Source organism: Petromyzon marinus, chromosome 70 (assembly GCF_048934315.1).
Source record: "Petromyzon marinus isolate PM22_M1 ecotype Great Lakes invasive population chromosome 70, UKy_Petmar_22M1.pri1.0, whole genome shotgun sequence".
Lineage (NCBI taxonomy): Eukaryota > Metazoa > Chordata > Hyperoartia > Petromyzontiformes > Petromyzontidae > Petromyzon > Petromyzon marinus.
Genome location: NC_133736.1, coordinates 5,582,672 through 5,601,471, shown reverse-complemented (window position 1 = coordinate 5,601,471; position 18,800 = coordinate 5,582,672). Strand labels below are relative to the sequence as shown.

Below are 18,800 nucleotides of genomic sequence, written 5' to 3'. Positions count from 1 at the left end.
CGCTCGTAGTGACTATCCTGTGTCACCCTGAAACACCAGGTACCAGCAGGTACCATCAGTACCACCACTCCACAGGCGCTCGTACTGAATATCCTGTGTCACCCTGAAACACCAGGTACCAGCAGTACCACAGTCAGTACCAGCAGTACCACCACTCCACAGGCGCTCGTACTGACTATCCTGTGTCACCCTGAAACACCAGCAGTACCACGGTCAGTACCATCAGTACCAGCAGTACCAGCAGTACCAGCAGTACCAGCAGGTACCACCACTCCACAGGCGCTCGTACTGACTCTCCTGTGTCACCCTGAAACACCAGGTACCAGCAGTACCAGCAGTACCACGGTAAGTACCAGCAGTACCACCACTCCACAGCCTCTCGTACTGACTATCCTGTGTCACCCTGAAACACCAGGTACCACGGTCAGTACCAGCAGGTACCAGCAGGTACCACAGTCAGTACCAGCAGTACCACCACTCCACAGGTGCTCGTACTGACTCTCCTGTCACCCTGAAACACCAGCAGTACCAGCAGGTACCAGCAGTACCACGGTCAGTACCACCACTCCACAGCCTCTCGTACTGACTCTCCTGCATCACCCTGAAACACCAGGTACCACGGTCAGTACCAGCAGTACCAGCAGGTACCACGGTCAGTACCAGCAGGTACCATCAGTACCAGCAGTACCATCAGTACCAGCAGTACCAGCAGGTACCACGGTCAGTACCAGCAGGTACCATCAGTACCAGCAGTACCAGCAGTACCAGCAGTACCACCACTCCACAGCCGCTCGTACTGACTATCCTGTGTCACCCTGAAACACCAGCTACCATCAGTACCAGCAGTACCACCACTCCACAGGCGCTCGTACTGACTATCCTGTGTCACCCTGAAACACCAGCAGTACCACGGTCAGTACCATCAGTACCAGCAGTACCAGCAGTACCAGCAGGTACCACCACTCCACAGGCGCTCGTACTGACTCTCCTGTGTCACCCTGAAACACCAGCAGTACCAGCAGTACCACGGTAAGTACCAGCAGTACCACCACGCCACAGCCTCTCGTACTGACTATCCTGTGTCACCCTGAAACACCAGGTACCACGGTCAGTACCAGCAGGTACCAGCAGGTACCACAGTCAGTACCAGCAGTACCACCACTCCACAGGCGCTCGTACTGACTCTCCTGTCACCCTGAAACACCAGCAGTACCAGCAGGTACCAGCAGTACCACGGTCAGTACCACCACTCCACAGCCTCTCGTACTGACTCTCCTGCATCACCCTGAAACACCAGGTACCACGGTCAGTACCAGCAGTACCAGCAGGTACCACAGTCAGTACCAGCAGGTACCATCAGTACCAGCAGTACCATCAGTACCAGCAGTACCAGCAGGTACCACGGTCAGTACCAGCAGGTACCATCAGTACCAGCAGTACCAGCAGTACCACCACTCCACAGCCGCTCGTACTGACTATCCTGTGTCACCCTGAAACACCAGCAGTACCAGCAGTACCAGCAGTACCACGGTAAGTACCAGCAGTACCACCACTCCACAGCCTCTCGTACTGACTATCCTGTGTCACCCTGAAACACCAGGTACCACGGTAAGTACCACGGTCAGTACCACAGTCAGTACCAGCAGTACCACCACTCCACAGCCTCTCGTACTGACTATCCTGTGTCACCCTGAAACACCAGGTACCAGCAGGTACCACAGTCAGTACCAGCAGTACCACGGTCAGTACCAGCAGTACCACCACTCTACAGCCTTTCGTACTGACTATCCTGTGTCACCCTGAAACACCAGGTACCACAGTCAGTACCAGCAGGTACCAGCAGTACCAGTAGTACCAGGGTCAGTACCATCAGTACCAGCAGTACCAGCAGTACCACCACTCCACAGCCTCTCGTACTGAATATCCTGTGTCACCCTGAAACACCAGGTACCAGCAGGTACCACGGTCAGTACCAGCAGGTACCAGCAGTACCATCAGTACCAGCAGTACCACCACTCCACAGCCGCTCGTACTGACTATCCTGTGTCACCCTGAAACACCAGCAGTACCAGCAGGTACCACGGTAAGTACCATCAGTACCAGCAGTACCACAGTCAGTACCAGCAGTACCAGCAGTACCACCACTCCACAGCCGCTCGTACTGACTATCCTGTGTCACCCTGAAACACCAGCAGTACCAGCAGGTACCACGGTAAGTACCAGCAGTACCAGCAGTACCAGCAGGTACCACGGTCAGTACCAGCAGTACCAGCAGTACCACCACTCCACAGCCGCTCGTACTGACTCTCCTGCATCACCCTGAAACACCAGGTACCAGCAGGTACCACGGTCAGTACCAGCAGTACCATCAGTACCAGCAGTACCACGGTAAGTACCAGCAGTACCACCACTCCACAGCCGCTCGTACTGACTATCCTGTGTCACCCTGAAACACCAGGTACCAGCAGGTACCACGGTCAGTACCAGCAGTACCAGCAGTACCAGCAGTACCAGCAGGTACCAGCAGTACCAGCAGTACCACCACTCCACAGCCGCTCGTACTGACTATCCTGCATCACCCTGAAACACCAGGTACCACAGTCAGTACCAGCAGTACCAGCAGTACCAGCAGGTACCACGGTCAGTACCAGCAGGTACCACGGTCACTACCAGCAGATACCACGGTCAGTACCACGGTCAGTACCAGCAGTACCAGCAGGTACCAGCAGTACCAGCAGGTACCACGGTCAGCACCAGCAGTACCAGCAGTACCACAGTCAGTACCAGCAGTACCAGCAGTACCAGCAGTACCACGGTCAGTACCAGCAGTACCAGCAGTACCAGCAGGTACCACGGTCAGTACCAGCAGGTACCACGGTCAGTACCACGGTCAGTACCAGCAGTACCAGCAGGTACCAGCAGTACCAGCAGGTACCACGGTCAGTACCAGCAGGTACCAGCAGGTACCACGGTCAGTACCAGCAGTACCAGCAGTACCACGGTCAGCAGCATCAGCAAATGCAGCAGCATCATCAGCAGAAGCATTGTCAACAATATCACCACACAGAGACCCATAGACTCACCACACAGAGACCCATAGACTCACCACACAGAGACCCACAGACTCACCACACAGAGACACACAGACTCACCACACAGAGACTCCTCACACAGAGACCCACAGACTCACCACACAGAGACCCACAGACTCATCACACAGCGACCCACAGACTCATCACATAGAGACCCATAGACTCATCACACAGAGACCCATAGACTCATCACACAGAGACCCACAGACTCACCACACAGAGACCCATAGACTCACCACACAGAGACCCACAGACTCCTCACACAGAGACCCACAGACTCATCACATAGAGACCCATAGACTCATCACACAGAGACCCCTAGACTCCTCACACAGAGACCCACAGACTCACCACACAGAGACCCACAGACTCACCACACAGAGACCCACATACTCACCACATAGAGACACACAGACTCACCACACAGAGACTCCTCACACAGAGACCCACAGACTCACCACACAGAGACCCACAGACTCATCACACAGAGACCCACAGACTCATCACATAGAGACCCATAGACTCATCACACAGAGACCCATAGACTCGTCACACACAGAGACCCACAGACTCATCACACAGAGACCCACAGACTCATCACACAGAGACCCATAGACTCGTCACACACAGAGACCCACAGACTCACCACACAGAGACACACAGACTCATCACACAGAGACCCACAGACTCACCACACAGAGACACACAGACTCATCACACAGAGACCCACAGACTCATCACAATGAGACCCACAGACTCATCACACAGAGACCCATAGACTCACCACACAGAGACCCACAGACTCATCACACAGAGACCCATAGACTCATCACACAGAGACCCATAGACTCATCACACAGAGACCCATAGACTCATCACACAGAGACCCACAGACTCATCACACAGAGACCCACAGACTCACCACACAGAGACCCACAGACTCATCACACAGAGACTCACAGACTCATCACATAGAGACCCATAGACTCATCACACAGAGACCCATAGACTCATCACACAGAGACCCATAGACTCGTCACACACAGAGACCCACAGACTCATCACACAGAGACCCACAGACTCATCACACAGAGACCCATAGACTCGTCACACACAGAGACCCACAGACTCATCACACAGAGACCCACAGACTCACCACACAGAGACACACAGACTCATCACACAGAGACCCACAGACTCATCACAATGAGACCCACAGACTCATCACACAGAGACCCATAGACTCACCACACAGAGACCCACAGACTCATCACACAGAGACCCATAGACTCATCACACAGAGACCCATAGACTCATCACACAGAGACCCATAGACTCATCACACAGAGACCCACAGACTCATCACACAGAGACCCACAGACTCATCACATAGAGACCCATAGACTCATCACACAGAGACCCATAGACTCATCACACAGAGACCCATAGACTCGTCACACACAGAGACCCACAGACTCATCACACAGAGACCCACAGACTCATCACACAGAGACCCATAGACTCGTCACACACAGAGACCCACAGACTCATCACACAGAGACCCACAGACTCACCACACAGAGACACACAGACTCATCACACAGAGACCCACAGACTCACCACACAGAGACACACAGACTCATCACACAGAGACCCACAGACTCATCACAATGAGACCCACAGACTCATCACACAGAGACCCATAGACTCACCACACAGAGACCCACAGACTCATCACACAGAGACCCATAGACTCATCACACAGAGACCCATAGACTCATCACACAGAGACCCATAGACTCATCACACAGAGACCCACAGACTCATCACACAGAGACCCACAGACTCACCACACAGAGACACACAGACTCATCACACAGAGACCCACAGACTCACCACACAGAGACACACAGACTCATCACAGAGACCCACAGACTCATCACAATGAGACCCACAGACTCATCACACAGAGACCCACAGACTCACCACACAGAGACACACAGACTCATCACACAGAGACCCACAGACTCATCACATAGAGACCCATAGACTCATCACACAGAGACCCATAGACTCATCACACAGAGACCCACAGACTCACCACACAGAGACCCATAGACTCACCACACAGAGACCCACAGACTCCTCACACAGAGACCCACAGACTCATCACATAGAGACCCATAGACTCATCACACAGAGACCCCTAGACTCCTCACACAGAGACCCACAGACTCACCACACAGAGACCCACAGACTCACCACACAGAGACCCACATACTCACCACATAGAGACACACAGACTCACCACACAGAGACTCCTCACACAGAGACCCACAGACTCACCACACAGAGACCCACAGACTCATCACACAGAGACCCACAGACTCATCACATAGAGACCCATAGACTCATCACACAGAGACCAATAGACTCATCACACAGAGACCCATAGACTCGTCACACACAGAGACCCACAGACTCATCACACAGAGACCCACAGACTCATCACACAGAGACCCATAGACTCGTCACACACAGAGACCCACAGACTCATCACACAGAGACCCACAGACTCACCACACAGAGACACACAGACTCATCACACAGAGACCCACAGACTCACCACACAGAGACACACAGACTCATCACACAGAGACCCACAGACTCATCACAATGAGACCCACAGACTCATCACACAGAGACCCATAGACTCATCACACACAGAGACCCACAGACTCATCACACAGAGACCCACAGACTCATCACACAGAGACCCATAGACTCGTCACACACAGAGACCCACAGACTCATCACACAGAGACCCACAGACTCACCACACAGAGACACACAGACTCATCACACAGAGACCCACAGACTCACCACACAGAGACACACAGACTCATCACACAGAGACCCACAGACTCATCACAATGAGACCCACAGACTCATCACACAGAAACCCATAGACTCACCACACAGAGACCCACAGACTCATCACACAGAGACCCATAGACTCATCACACAGAGACCCATAGACTCATCACACAGAGACCCATAGACTCACCACACAGAGACACACAGACTCATCACACAGAGACCCATAGACTCACCACACAGAGACCCATAGACTCATCACACAGAGACCCACAGACTCATCACACAGAGACCCACAGACTCACCACACAGAGACCCACAGACTCACTCACACAGAGACCCACAGACTCATCACACAGAGACCCACAGACTCATCACACAGAGACCCACAGACTCATCACACAGAGACCCACAGACTCACCACACAGAGACCCACATAGTGGGGGTGTGGTGCTCAGCGTACCGAGTGGGAACGATGACCGTGATGGGGAACCGAACCAGCGGGCCCATCTGGGGACTGGCGATGTTGTAGGCGCAGAGCTGAACAAAGACAAAGACAAAGGTCCCCCGTGTAGCCTCGACCATACTGTAGGGGCAAGTGCTGTTAGCGAGCACCTATGAAGGCTACCGGCGCTGTGACACACGAGGGGGTGGGTGGCCAGCACCACGCCCGGCCGCCTTTGTCTCCCCAGTGGCGATGTTTAATACACACCGCACCAGGTACTCATTTGAGGACGAGTCGACCTAGGGGAGGCCCAGGACCGGTTCAGATAATCGTCACCGGTGGTGGCCGTGAGCGGGAATCGAACTCGGGTCGCCGGGTTCGTAGGGCAGCGTAGCGCTAACCGCTACACTACCGCTCCCCACACTCACACACAGTGAGACACACAATCACACAGACACACACACACACAGACACACACACAGACACACACACATACACACATACACACAGCGACACACAGACACACACACAGGCACACACAGGCACACAGTGACACACACAGACACACAGACACACACAGTGACACACTCACACACAGTGACACACTCACACAGACACACACACAGACACACACTCACACACACACAGACACACACAGACACACACACAGACACACATACAGAGACACACATACCTGTGTGTGGTGTGGTACCTGTGTGTGTGTGTGTGGCGGGGTACCTGTGTGTGTGGCGTGGTACCTGTGTGTGGTGTGGTACCTGTGTGTGTGTGGTACCTGTGTGTGTGTGGCGTGGTACCTGTGTGTGTGTGGCATGGTACCTGTGTGTGTGTGGTGTGGTACCTGTGTGTGTGGCATGGTACCTGTGTGTGTGTGGCGTGGTACCTGTGTGTGTGTGTGGTGTGGTACCTGTGTGTGTGTGGTGTGGTACCTGTGTGTGTGTGTGTGGTACCTGTGTGTGTGTGTTGTTGTACCTGTGTGTGTGGTACCTGTGTGTGTGTGTGGCGTGGTACCTGTGTGTGTGTGTGTTGTGGTACCTGTGTGTGTGTGTGGTACCTGTGTGTGTGTGTTGTTGTACCTGTGTGTGTGGTGTGGTACCTGTGTGTGTGTGTGGCGTGGTACCTGTGTGTGTGTGTGGCGTGGTACCTGTGTGTGTGTGTGGCGTGGTACCTGTGTGTATGTGGTGTGGTACCTGTGTGTGGCGTGGTACCTGTGTGTGTGTGGTGTGTGACCTGTGTGTGTGGCGTGGTACCTGTGTGTGTGTGGTACCTGTGTGTGTGTGTGTGTGGTACCTGTGTGTGTGATCTGGTACCTGTGTGTGTGTGGCGTGGTGCCTGTGTGTGTCTGGTACCTGTGTGTGTGTGGCGTGGTACCTGTGTGTGGTGTGGTACCTGTGTGTGTGTGGTGTGGTACGTGTGTGTGTGTGGTGTGGTACCTGTGTGTGTGTGGCGTGGTACCTGTGTGTGTGTGTGTGTGGTACCTGTGTGTGTGGCGTGGTACCTGTGTGTGTGTGGCGTGGTACCTGTGTGTGTGGTGTGGTACCTGTGTGTGTGTGTGTGGTACCTGTGTGTGTGTGGTACCTGTGTGTGTGTGGTACCTGTGTGTGTGGCGTGGTACCTGTGTGTGTGGCGTGGTACCTGTGTGTGTGTGTGTGGTACCTGTGTGTGTGTGGTACCTGTGTGTGTGTGGTACCTGTGTGTGTGTGCCGTGGTACCTGTGTGTGTGTGGTACCTGTGTGTGTGGCGTGGTACCTGTGTGTGTGTGGTACCTGTGTGTGTGGCGTGGTACCTGTGTGTGTCTGGCGTGGTACCTGTGTGTGTGTGGTACCTGTGTGTGTGTGTGTGGTACCTGTGTGTGTGTGTGGTACCTGTGTGTGTGTGTGGTACCTGTGTGTGTGTGTGGTACCTGTGTGTGTGTGTGGTACCTGTGTGTGTGTGGTACCTGTGTGTGTGGTACCTGTGTGTGTGTGGTACCTGTGTGTGTGTGTGTGGTACCTGTGTGTGTGTGTGTGGTACCTGTGTGTGTGTGTGTGGTACCTGTGTGTGTGTGTGGTACCTGTGTGTGTGGCGTGGTACCTGTGTGTGTGTGGTACCTGTGTGTGTGTGTGTGGTACCTGTGTGTGTGTGTGTGGTACCTGTGTGTGTGTGTGTGGTACCTGTGTGTGTGTGTGGTACCTGTGTGTGTGGCGTGGTACCTGTGTGTGTGTGGTACCTGTGTGTGTGTGTGGTACCTGTGTGTGTGTGTGGAATCTGTGTGTGTGTGGTACCTGTGTGTGTGTGGTACCTGTGTGTGTGTGTGTGTGGTACCTGTGTGTGTGTGTGGTACCTGTGTGTGTGTGTGGTATCTGTGTGTGTGGTACCTGTGTGTGTGTGGTACCTGTGTGTGTGTGGTACCTGTGTGTGTGTGTGGTATCTGTGTGTGTGTGGTACCTGTGTGTGTGTGGTACCTGTGTGTGTGTGGTACCTGTGTGTGTGTGGTACCTGTGTGTGTGTGGTACCTGTGTGTGTGTGGTACCTGTGTGTGTGTGTGGTTACCTGTGTGTGGTGTGGTACCTGTGTGTGTGTGGTACCTGTGTGTGTGTGGCGTGGTACCTGTGTGTGTGTGTGTGGTACCTGTGTGTGTGTGTGGTACCTGTGTGTGTGTGGTACCTGTGTGTGTGTGTGGTACCTGTGTGTGTGTGGTACCTGTGTGTGTGTGTGGTTACCTGTGTGTGGTGTGGTACCTGTGTGTGTGTGTGTGGTACCTGTGTGTGTGTGTGGTACCTGTGTGTGTGTGGTAGCTGTGTGTGTGGCGTGGTACCTGTGTGTGTGTGGTACCTGTGTGTGGTACCTGTGTGTGTGGTACCTGTGTGTGTGGTACCTGTGTGTGTGGTACCTGTGTGTGTGGTACCTGTGTGTGTGACACCTGTGTGTGTGTGTGGTACCTGTGTGTGTGTGTGGTACCTGTGTGTGTGTGGTACCTGTGTGTGTGTGTGGTACCTGTGTGTGTGTGTGGTACCTGTGTGTGTGTGGTACCTGTGTGTGTGGCGTGGTACCTGTGTGTGTGTGGTGTGGTACCTGTGTGTGTGTGGCGTGGTACTTGTGTGTGTGTGTGGTGTGGTACCTGTGTGTGTGTGTGATCTGGTACCTGTGTGTGTGTGGCGTGTCACCTGTGTGTGTGTGTGTGTGGTACCTGTGTGTGTGGTACCTGTGTGTGTGTGGTACCTGTGTGTGTGTGTGTGGTACCTGTGTGTGTGTGTGGTACCTGTGTGTGTGTGGTACCTGTGTGTGTGTGGTACCTGTGTGTGTGGTACCTGTGTGTGTGTGGTGGTACCTGTGTGTGTGGTACCTTTGTGTGTGTGGTACCTGTGTGCATGGTGTGGTACCTGTGTGTGTGTGTGGTACCTGTGTGTGTGTGTGGTACTTGTGTGTGTGTGGTACCTGTGTGTGGTACCTATGTGTGTGTGGTACCTGTGTGTGTGTGTGGTACCTGTGTGTGGTACCTGTGTGTGTGTGTGGTACCTGTGTGTGGCGTGGTACCTGTGTGTGTGTGGTACCTGTGTGTGTGTGTGGTACCTGTGTGTGTGTGTGGTACCTGTGTGTGTGTGTTGTACTTGTGTGTGTGAGTGGTACCTGTGTGTGGTACCTATGTGTGTGTGGTACCTGTGTGTGTGTGTGGTACCTGTGTGTGTGTGGCGTGGCACCTGTGTGTGTGTGTGGTATCTGTGTGTGTGTGGTACCTGTGTGTGTGTGGTACCTGTGTGTGTGTGTGTATGGTATCTGTGTGTGTGTGGTACCTGTGTGTGTGTGGTACCTGTGTGTGTGTGTGTGTGGTACCTGTGTGTGTGGTACCTGTGTGTGTGTGGTACCTGTGTGTGTGTGTGTGGTACCTGTGTGTGTGTGTGGTACCTGTGTGTGTGTGTGGTATCTGTGTGTGTGTGGTATCTGTGTGTATGTGGTACCTGTGTGTGTGTGTGTGGTACCTGTGTGTGTGTGGTACCTGTGTGTGTGTGTGTGGTACCTGTGTGTGTGTGTGGTACCTGTGTGTGTGTGGTACCTGTGTGTGTGTGTGTGGTACCTGTGTGTGTGTGGTACCTGTGTGTGTGTGGTACCTGTGTGTGTGTGTGTGGTACCTGTGTGTGTGTGGTACCTGTGTGTGTGTGTGTGGTACCTGTGTGTGTGTGTGGTACCTGTGTGTGTGTGGTACCTGTGTGTGTGTGTGTGGTACCTGTGTGTGTGGTGTGGTACCTGTGTGTGTGGTGTGGTACCTGTGTGTGTGTGGTACCTGTGTGTGTGTGGCGTGGTACCTGTGTGTGTGGTGTGGTACCTGTGTGTGTGTGGTACCTGTGTGTGTGTGGCGTGGTAGCTGTGTGTGTGTGTGTGGTACCTGTGTGTGTGGTGTGGTACCTGTGTGTGTGTGGTACCTGTGTGTGTGTGGCGTGGTAGCTGTGTGTGTGTGGTACCTGTGTGTGTGGTGTGGTACCTGTGTGTGTGTGGTACCTGTGTGTGTGGCGTGGTACCTGTGTGTGTGTGGTACCTGTGTGTATGTGGTACCTGTGTGTGTGTGGTACCTGTGTGTGTGTGGCGTGGTACCTGTGTGTGTGTGATCTGGTACCCGTGTGTGTGTGGTGTGGTACCTGTGTGTGTGGCGTGGTACCTGTGTGTGTGTGGTGTGGTACCTGTGTGTGTGTGTGGTAGCTGTGTGTGTGTGTGGTGTGGTACCTGTGTGTGTGTGTGGTACCTGTGTGTGTGGCGTGTCACCTGTGTGTGTGTGTGTGGTACCTGTGTGTGTGTGGTACCTGTGTGTGTGGTACCTGTGTGTGTGGTACCTGTGTGTGTGTGGTACCTGTGTGTGTGTGGTACCTGTGTGTGTGTGTGGTACCTGTGTGTGTGTGTGTGGTACCTGTGTGTGTGTGTGGTACCTGTGTGTGTGTGGTACCTGTGTGTGTGTGTGTGTGGTACCTGTGTGTGTGTGTGGTACCTGTGTGTGTGTGTGTGGTACCTGTGTGTGTGTGTGGTACCTGTGTGTGTGTGTGGTACCTGTGTGTGTGTGGTACCTGTGTGTGTGTGGTACCTGTGTGTGTGTGTGTGGTACCTGTGTGTGTGTGTGGTACCTGTGTGTGTGTGTGGTACCTGTGTGTGTGTGGTACCTGTGTGTGTGTGTGTGGTACCTGTGTGTGTGGTACCTGTGTGTGTGTGTGTGGTACCTGTGTGTGTGGTACCTGTGTGTGTGTGGTGTGGTACCTGTGTGTGTGTGTGGTACCTGTGTGTGTGTGGTACCTGTGTGTGTGTGTGGTACCTGTGTGTGTGTGGTACCTGTGTGTGTGTGATCTGGTACCTGTGTGTGTGTGGCGTGTCACCTGTGTGTGTGTGTGTGTGGTACCTGTGTGTGTGTGGTACCTGTGTGTGTGTGGTCCCTGTGTATGTGTGGTACCTGTGTGTGTGTGTGTGGTACCTGTGTGTGTGGTACCTGTGTGTGTGTGTGGTACCTGTGTGTGATCTGGTACCTGTGTGTGTGTGGCGTGTCACCTGTGTGTGTGTGTGTGTGGTACCTGTGTGTGTGTGTGGTACCTGTGTGTGTGATACCTGTGTGTGTGTGATACCTGTGTGTGTGTGGCGTGTCACCTGTGTGTGTGTGTGGTACCTGTGTGTGTGTGGTACCTGTGTGTGTGTGTGTGTGGTACCTGTGTGTGTGTGTGATACCTGTGTGTGTGTGTGGTACCTGTGTGTGTGTGTGTGGTACCTCTGTGTGATGCAGGCCCTCAGGTAGGCCCCGCGGGTCGACTTGCAGGGACACGTGCCGTGCCTGGTTCATCAGCTCCAGGTGGGATGGGCAGCGAGCCCACGGCGCTGAACAAGCCAGAGCCAGGTGCAGCTGCAGGCCGATCTTCACTTCGTTGTCTACACGGACACGTGGGGGGGGAGACACGTGGGGACACGTGAGGGGACACGTGAGGGGACACGTGGGGGGGAGACACGTGGGGGGGAGACACGTGGTGTGGGAGACACGTGGGGGAGACATGTGGGGAGACACGTGGTGAGGGACACGTAGGAGACACGTGGTGGGGAGACACGTGGTGGGGAGACACGTGGTGTGGGACACGTGGTGGGGAGAGACACGTGGTGTGGGACACGTGGGGGGGGGGAGACACGTGGGAGACACGTGAGGGACACGTGGGGAGACACGTGGGAGACACGTGGTGAAGGACACGTGGGGGGGGGAGACACGTGGTGGGGAGACACGTGGGGAGACACGTGGGAGACACGTGGGAGACACGTGGGAGGGGAGACACGTGGGGGGGAGACACGTGGTGAGACACGTGGTGTGGGACACGTGGGGGGGGAGACACGTGGTGGGGAGACACGTGGGGGGGACACGTGGGGGACACGTGAGGGACACGTGGGGGACACGTGGTGGGGGACACGTGGTGGGGAGACACGTGAGGGACACGTGGGAGACACGTGGGAGGGGAGACACGTGGTGGGGAGACACGTGGTGGGGAGACAAGTGGGGGGGAGACACGTGGGAGACACGTGGGGAGACACGTGGGGGGGGGAGACACGTGGTGGGGAGACACGTGGGGGGGGAGACACGTGGGGAGACACGTGAGGGACACGTGGGAGACACGTGGTGGGGAGACACGTGGGGGGGAGACACGTGGTGAGACACGTGGGAGGGGAGACACGTGGGGGACACGTGGGGGGAGACACGTGGGGGGGGAGACACGTGGTGGGGGACACGTGGGGGACACGTGGGGGACACGTGTGGGGGAGACACGTGGTGGGAGACACGTGGGGGACACGGAGACACGGTGGAGACACGCTGTGTTTCTCCGTATCTGTCTCCGTGTCTCTCTGTCTCCGTGTGTCCATGTCTCTCTGTGTGTCTCTGTCTCTCTCTGTGTCTCTCTGTGTGTCTCTCTGCGTCTCTCTGTCTGTGTCTCTGTGTCTCTGTGTCTCTCTGTGTCTCTGTATCTCTCTCTGTCTTTCTGTCTGTGTCTCTCTGTGTCTCTCTGTCTGTCTCTCTGTCTCTCTCTCTGTGTGTCTCTCTGTCTCTCTCTCTGTGTGTCTCCGTGTATCTCTCTCTGTGTGTCTCTGTGTGTCTCTCTGTGTCTGTGTCTCTCCGTGTCTCCGTGTCTCCGTGGTGTGTCACCGGTGCCCTCGGGGAACGTCGGCTCGATGGACACTTCGTACTCGTGAGCAGAGCAGAGCCTCTGTGTCTCTGTGTCTCTCTCTCTGTGTGTCTCTGTGTGTCTCTCTGTGTCTCTCTGTGTCTGTGTGTGTGTGTGTCTCTATCTGTGTGTGTCTGTGTGTCTGTGTGTGTGTCTGTGTCTCTCTCTGTGTCTCTCTCTGTGTCTCCGTGTCTCTGTGTGTCTCACCGGTGCCCTCGGGGAACGTCGGCTCGATGGACACTCCGTACTCGTGAGCCTCTGTCTGTGTCTCTCTCTCTCTCTGTGTCTCTCTGTGTCTCTCTCTCTCTCTGTGTCTCTCTCTGTGTCTCTCTCTGTGTCTCCGTGTCTCTGTGTCTCCGTGTGTCTGTGTTTCTCTCTGTGTCTCCGTGTCTCCGTGGTGTCTCACCGGTGCCCTCGGGGAACGTCGGCTCGATGGACACTCTGTACTCGTGAGCCTCTGTCTGTGTCTCTGTGTCTCTGTGTCTCTGTGTCTCTCTCTCAGTGTGTCTCTGTGTCTCTGTGTCTCTCTCTCTGTGTGTCTCTCTGTGTCTCTCTCTCTGTGTGTCTCTGTGTGTCTCTCTGTGTCTCTCTCTCTCTGTGTCTCTCTCTCTGTGTGTCTCTGTGTGTCTCTCTGTGTGTCTCTCTCTGTGTCTCTCTCTGTGTCTCTCTCTGTGTCTCTCTGTGTCTCTCTGTGTCTCTGTGTCTCTCTCTCTCTGTGTCTCTGTGTCTCTCTGTGTCTCTGTGTCTCTCTCTGTGTCTCTCTCTCTCTGTGTCTCTCTGTGTCTCTATGTGTCCCTCTATGTGTCTCTCTCTGTCTCTCTGTGTCTCTCTCTCTCTGTGTCTCTCTGTGTGTCTCTGTGTGTCTCTGTGTCTCTGTGTCTCCGTGTCTCTGTGTCTCTGTGTCTCCGTGTCTCTCTGTGTCTCTCTGTGTGTCTCTGTGTGTCTCTGTGTGTCTCTGTGTGTCTCTGTGCGTCTCTGTGCGTCTCTGTGTCTCTCTCTGTCTGTGTGTCTCCGTGTGTCTCTCCGTGTCTCTCTGTGTCTCTGTGTCTCCGTGTCTCTCTGTGTCTCTGTGTCTCTGTGTCTCTGTGTTTGTGTGGCTGTGTGTCTGTGTGTGTCTGTGTGTCTGTGTGTCTGTGTCTGTGTCTCTGTGTCTCTCTCTGTGTGTGTCTCTCTCTGTGTGTCTCTGTGTGTCTCTCTGTGTCTCTCTGTGTCTCTGTGTCTCTCTCTCTGTCTGTGTCTCTGTGTCTCTGTGTCTCTCTCTCTGTGTGTCTCTGTGTGTCTCTCTGTGTCTCTCTGTGTCTCTGTGTCTCTCTCTCTGTCTGTGTCTCTGGGTCTCTGTGTCTCTCTCTCTGTGTGTCTCTCTGTGTCTCTCTGTGTGTCTCTGTGTCTCTGTGTCTCCCTCTCTCTGTGTGTCTCTCTCTCTGTGTGTCTCTCTGTCTGTGTCTCTGTGTCTCTGTGTGTCTCTCTGTGTCTCTCTGTGTATGTGTGTGTGTGTCTCTGTCTGTGTGTGTCTGTGTGTCTGTATGTGTGTCTGTGTCTCTGTGTCTCTCTCTGTGTGTCTCTCTCTCTGTGTGTCTCTGTGTGTCTCTCTGTGTCTCTGTGTCTCTCTCTCTCTGTGTGTCTCTGTGTGTCTCTCTGTGTCTCACTGTGTCTGTGTGTGTGTGTCTCTGTCTGTGTGTGTGTGTCTGTCTGTGTCTGTCTGTGTCTCTGTGTCTCCGTGTCTCTGTGTCTCTGTGTCTCCGTGTCTCCGTGGTGTCTCACCGGTGCCCTCGGGGAACGTCGGCTCGATGGACACTCTGTACTCGTGAGCCTCTGTCTGTGTCTCTGTGTCTCTCTGTGTCTCTCTGTGTGTCTCTGTGTCTCTGTGTCTCTCTGTGTGTCTCTCTGTGTCTCTCTGTGTGTCTCTGTGTCTCTGTGTCTCTCTCTCTCTGTGTGTCTCTAACTCTGTGTGTCTCTCTGTCTGTGTCTCTGTGTCTGTGTATGTGTGTGTCTCTGTCTGTGTGTGTGTGTGTGTCTGTGTGTCTGTGTGTCTCTCTCTGTGTCTCTCTCTGTGTCTCTCTCTGTGTCTCCGTGGTGTCTCACCGGTGCCCTCGGGGAACGTCGGCTCGATGGACACTCCGTACTCGTGAGCCTCTGTCTGTGTCTCTGTGTCTCTGTGTCTCTCTCTCTGTGTGTCTGTGTCTGTCTGTGTCTCTGTGTGTCTGTGTCTCTGTGTCTCTCTCTCTCTGTGTGTCTCTCTGTCTGTGTCTCTGTGTCTCTGTGTCTCTGTGTGTCTGTGTGTCTGTGTGTGTGTGTCTCTGTCTGTGTGTGTGTGTGTGTTTGTCTGTGTGTGTGTCTGTGTGTGTGTCTGTGTCTCTGTGTCTCTCTCTGTGTCTCTGTGTATCTCCGTGGTGTGTCTCACCGGTGCCCTCGGGGAACGTCGGCTCGATGGACACTCCGTACTCGTGAGCCTCTGTCTGTGTCTCTGTGTCTCTGTCTGTGTCTCTGTGTCTCTCTCTCTGTGTGTCTCTCTGTGTCTCCGTGTGTCTCCGTGTCTCTCTGTGTCTCTGTGTCTCTCTGTGTGTGTGTCTCTGTGTGTCTCTCTGTGTCTCTGTGTGTCTCCGTGTCTCTCTGTGTCTCTGTGTCTCTCTCTGTGTGTGTCTCTCTGTGTCTCCGTGTGTCTCCGTGTCTCTCCGTGGTGTCTCACCGGTGCCCTCGGGGAACGTCGGCTCGATGGACACTCCGTACTCGTGAGCCTCTGTCTGTGTCTCTCTGTGTGTCTCTGTACGTCTCTCTGTGTCTCTCTGTGTCTCTCTCTCTCCGTGTCTCTGTGTCTCTCTCTGTGTCTCTCTCCGTGTGTCTCCGTGGTGTGTCTCACCGGTGCCCTCGGGGAACGTCGGCTCGATGGACACTCCGTACTCGTGAGCCTCTGTCTGTGTCTCTGTGTCTCTGTCTGTGTCTCTGTGTCTCTGTCTCTCTCTCTGTGTGTCTCTCTGTGTCTCTGTGTGTCTCTCCGTGTCCCTGTGTCTCTCTCTCTGTGTGTGTCTCTGTGTGTCTCTCTGTGTCTCTGTGTCTCTCTCTCTGTGTGTCTCTCTGTGTCTCTCCGTGTGTCTCCGTGTCTCCGTGGTGTGTCTCACCGGTGCCCTCGGGGAACGTCGGCTCGATGGACACTCCGTACTCGTGAGCCTCTGTCTGTGTCTCTCTGTGTGTCTCTCTGTGTCTCTCTGTGTCTCTCTGTGTGTCTCTCTCTCCGTGTCTCTGTGTCTCTCTCTGTGTCTCTCTCCGTGTGTCTCCGTGGTGTCTCACCGGTGCCCTCGGGGAACGTCGGCTCGATGGACACTCCGTACTCGTGAGCCTCTGTCTGTGTCTCTGTGTCTCTCTCTCTCTCTCTGTGTCTCTGTGTTTCTCTCTGTGTGTGTGTCTCTGTGTGTCTCTGTGTGTCTCTCTGTGTCTCTCTCTCTGTGTCTCTCCGTGTGTCTCCGCGTGTCTCTGTGTGTCTCACCGGTGCCCTCGGGGAACGTCGGCTCGATGGACACTCCGTACTCGTGAGCCTCAGTCTGTGTCTCTCTGTGTGTCTCTGTGTGTCTCTCTGTGTCTCTCTGTGTCTCTCTCTCTCCGTGTCTCTGTGTCTCTCTCTGTGTCTCTCTCCGTGTGTCTCCGTGGTGTCTCACCGGTGCCCTCGGGGAACGTCGGCTCGATGGACACTCCGTACTCGTGAGCCTCTGTCTGTGTCTCTGTGTGTCTCTGTGTGTCTCTCTGTGTGTCTCTGTGTGTCTCTGTGTGTCTCTCTGTGTCTCTCTGTGTCTCTCTCTCTCCGTGTCTCTGTGTCTCTCTCTGTGTCTCTCTCCGTGTGTCTCTGTGGTGTGTCTCACCGGTGCCCTCGGGGAACGTCGGCTCGATGGACACTCCGTACTCGTGAGCCTCTGTCTGTGTCTCTGTGTCTCTGTCTGTGTCTCTGTGTCTCTCTCTCTCTCTGTGTGTCTCTCTGTGTCTCTGTGTGTCTCTCTGTGTCTCTCTGTGTTTCTCTCTGTGTGTGTGTCTCTGTGTGTCTCTGTGTGTCTCTCTGTGTCTCTGTGTCTCTCTCTCTCTGTCTCTCTCTGTGTCTCCGCGTGTCTCTGTGTATCTCACCGGTGCCCTCGGGGAACGTCGGCTCGATGGACACTCCGTACTCGTGAGCCTCAGTCTGTGTCTCTCTGTGTGTCTCTGTGTGTCTCTCTGTGTCTCTCTGTGTCTCTCTGTGTCTCTCTCTCTCCGTGTCTCTGTGTCTCTCTCTGTGTCTCTCTCCGTGTCTCCGTGGTGTCTCACCGGTGCCCTCGGGGAACGTCGGCTCGATGGACACTCCGTACTCGTGAGCCTCTGTCTGTGTCTCTCTGTGTGTCTCTGTGTGTCTCTCTGTGTCTCTCTGTGTCTCTCTCTCTCCGTGTCTCTGTGTCTCTCTCTGTGTCTCTCTCCGTGTGTCTCCGTGGTGTCTCACCGGTGCCCTCGGGGAACGTCGGCTCGATGGACACTCCGTACTCGTGAGCCTCTGTCTGTGTCTCTGTGTCTCTGTCTGTGTCTCTGTGTCTCTCTCTCTCTGTGTGTCTCTCTGTGTCTCCGTGTGTCTCCGTGTCTCTCTGTATCTCTGTGTCTCTCTGTGTGTGTGTCTCTGTGTGTCTCTCTGTGTCTCTGTGTGTCTCCGTGTCTCTCTGTGTCTCTGTGTCTCTCTCTGTGTGTGTCTCTCTGTGTCTCCGTGTGTCTCCGTGTCTCTCCGTGGTGTCTCACCGGTGCCCTCGGGGAACGTCGGCTCGATGGACACTCCGTACTCGTGAGCCTCTGTCTATGTCTCTCTGTGTGTCTCTGTACGTCTCTCTGTGTCTCTCTGTGTCTCTCTCTCTCCGTGTCTCTGTGTCTCTCTCTGTGTCTCTCTCCGTGTGTCTCCGTGGTGTGTCTCACCGGTGCCCTCGGGGAACGTCGGCTCGATGGACACTCCGTACTCGTGAGCCTCTGTCTGTGTCTCTGTGTCTCTGTCTGTGTCTCTGTGTCTCTGTCTCTCTCTCTCTGTGTGTCTCTCTGTGTCTCTGTGTGTCTCTCCGTGTCCCTGTGTCTCTCTCTCTGTGTGTGTCTCTGTGTGTCTCTCTGTGTCTCTGTGTCTCTCTCTCTGTGTGTCTCTCTGTGTCTCTCCGTGTGTCTCCGTGTCTCCGTGGTGTGTCTCACCGGTGCCCTCGGGGAACGTCGGCTCGATGGACACTCCGTACTCGTGAG

General features: G+C 54.6%; 1 protein-coding gene across 1 annotated transcript in view; it reads right to left on the bottom strand.

Moving 5' to 3' along the window:
* TPP2 (tripeptidyl peptidase 2) overlaps positions 1-18,800 on the bottom strand; it is a 98,253-nt gene that overhangs the window by 58,044 nt on the left and 21,409 nt on the right. Inside the window, 2 exon segments of the mRNA XM_076055255.1 lie at positions 6,433-6,509; positions 12,152-12,309. Of these exon segments, the coding sequence (XP_075911370.1) occupies positions 6,433-6,509; positions 12,152-12,309 (235 nt within the window).